The sequence below is a fragment of the Saprolegnia parasitica genome (genome assembly GCF_000151545.1).
Source record: "Saprolegnia parasitica CBS 223.65 unplaced genomic scaffold supercont2.253, whole genome shotgun sequence".
Lineage (NCBI taxonomy): Eukaryota > Oomycota > Saprolegniomycetes > Saprolegniales > Saprolegniaceae > Saprolegnia > Saprolegnia parasitica.
In genome coordinates this window covers 15,344-17,394 of record NW_012156647.1, presented here as the reverse complement: position 1 = coordinate 17,394, position 2,051 = coordinate 15,344, and the positions used below count along the sequence as shown (strand labels likewise).

The following is a 2,051-nucleotide window of genomic DNA, read 5'->3' as shown; positions in this document are numbered from 1 at the left end:
CTCGGTGATCGCATCTTCTTCCTTCGCGCTGCCGAGCGCTGTAGCCTCGTCGTTCGAAGAGGAACATAGGGTTGATTGCGTTGATGGAGGCTCCTGCATCGCGTCGAATGAATGAGTACGAGACAGGATAGGTCTCTACCTCGCTGACTTCGCTCGTCTGGCTTGTATTGGCGGGAGAGTCAAGCGTACTCGACAAGGCCCGCGGGTCGTACTCGACGAGGCCCGCGGGAGAGTCAAGCGTACTTGACGAGGCCCACGCGTCGTCCAACGGAGGACCATGCTAAACATATGTCTTGAATGCCGCTTGACGATGGCTTATTCTTCATTCACCTCTGGCGGCGTGGCGGCGGTTGCTGCCCCGGCGGGGGTTGGGCTCATCTGGGCCCCAGCGTTCTCAAGTCGCTGCGCAATCGCACTGTGTCCTTGACGAGACGCTAGAAAGAGTGCGGTGTCGCCATTCTACAGCAATGCGTCAAATGTAATTTCGATACGCAGACGAGTTGTACGTTGTCGCAAAGATCAACGTTGGCGCCGGCGGCAAGCAAGCGTTGAACGATGCGATCATGCCCGTTGGTGCTGGCCAGCATCAGCGCCGTCGTGTCGCTCTAACAGAGAGAGCTCGAGATGTAAAACATTGAAATATAACTGGACGAGGTTGCATACTCTGTCGGTGCGGTTCACTTTGTGTCGGCATCGAGGAGCCACTTGACGGCAATCTCGTGGCCGTGCGTGGCCGCCATCATCAACGGCGTTTTGCCGTTCTACCGTAGGCGCTTACATGTGCTCTGTGCCATCCCAGGCACAAAAGGCATTACGAGATCGCTGAGATTCACGTCAGCCTGGGCATTGATGAGCAGCTTGACGGCGATTTCGTGCCCGTTTGTAGATGCCAGGAGCAGCGCGGACTTGCCATCCTACGCAAATCAACTTATTGAACGATTCTGTCGATGCGAACATTGAACCGTATCGGTGGCGTTCAAGGCCGCTTGGGCAACCAATAGACGCTTGACTACGGCGTTTTGGCCACAGGCAGACGCCATCATCAGCGCTGTCACGTAGTCCTACAAAATGCCGTGTATACAACGCCAACACTGCATTCGAGCTACGTTGTCGGTCGCATCCACGACGCCTTCATCAACGCCGTCTTGCCGTCCTACGAAATAGAGACGTTAGGCAACGTGACACTATGAGACATTGGACGTACTTTATCCGTGAGATTGATGTTGGCTCCTTGGGCAATCAAATTCTGAGCCACCGCGTCGTGCCCGTTTTGAATGGTCAGGATCAACGCCGTGTTGTCGTCCTACACAAAAATTAGCATAAGCGCAGCACGCAGTGCAGTGTCATGTACGGAATCGACGAGGTTGAGCGCGGCAGGGTCAAGGTCGCGATTCGATCGGTTCATAAATTGCTGCACCACTTTTTCGTAGCCTTTGGCGGACGCAAGCATCAGAGCTGTCTTGCCGTCCTACACACACGATTCTTGTCAATAAGCCGTCTACTCTTTCGGCGCAGCGCACTCGGTCGACTGCGTTCACATTGCGCGATTTTTGTACGAGTTGGGCGGCCACATCGACGAGTCCACATGATATCGCCATCATGAGCACGGTCTTGCCATCCTACCATCACGATGCAAATAAGCAAGACGTGTACTACACCACTGTAGAGGGCATTGTACGGGATAGAGGACATCAGGGATCGACCGGTTGATGAGACTTTGAATCACGCTCGCTTGGCCGTTTGTTATCGCCAGCATCAATGCCGTGCTGCCGCTCTACAGAACGAAAGGCATATCCTCCGCATGGTCATTGAAATGTACGAACCAGATCAATGAGGTCCGGGTTTGCCGACCGCTGGAGCAGGCGTTGCACCACGGTCACGTGTCCATTCACAGACGCCAGCATCAATGCTGTTTGCCCATTCTACAATCTGATTGTCAGCAGACCATCCGATGTAACAAAGCGCCAAACATTGTCGACGAGGTCCAGAGTGCCCGAGTAGGCGTCAAGGCACTGAACCACATATAAATGTCCGTTGGCCGAGGCCAGCAT

At 54.4% G+C, this 2,051-nt stretch overlaps 1 protein-coding gene across 1 annotated transcript; it reads right to left on the bottom strand.

Annotated features, from left to right (window-relative positions):
* Positions 1-348: 348 nt before the first annotated feature.
* Positions 349-2,051, bottom strand: SPRG_15482 (hypothetical protein; the record flags this gene model as incomplete). Its single annotated transcript, XM_012355500.1, has 9 exons — positions 349-459; positions 507-605; positions 816-914; positions 1,205-1,303; positions 1,352-1,468; positions 1,521-1,619; positions 1,679-1,774; positions 1,824-1,922; positions 1,971-2,051. Coding segments are annotated over 9 exons (900 nt in total), but the record flags the coding sequence as incomplete, so codon positions are not given.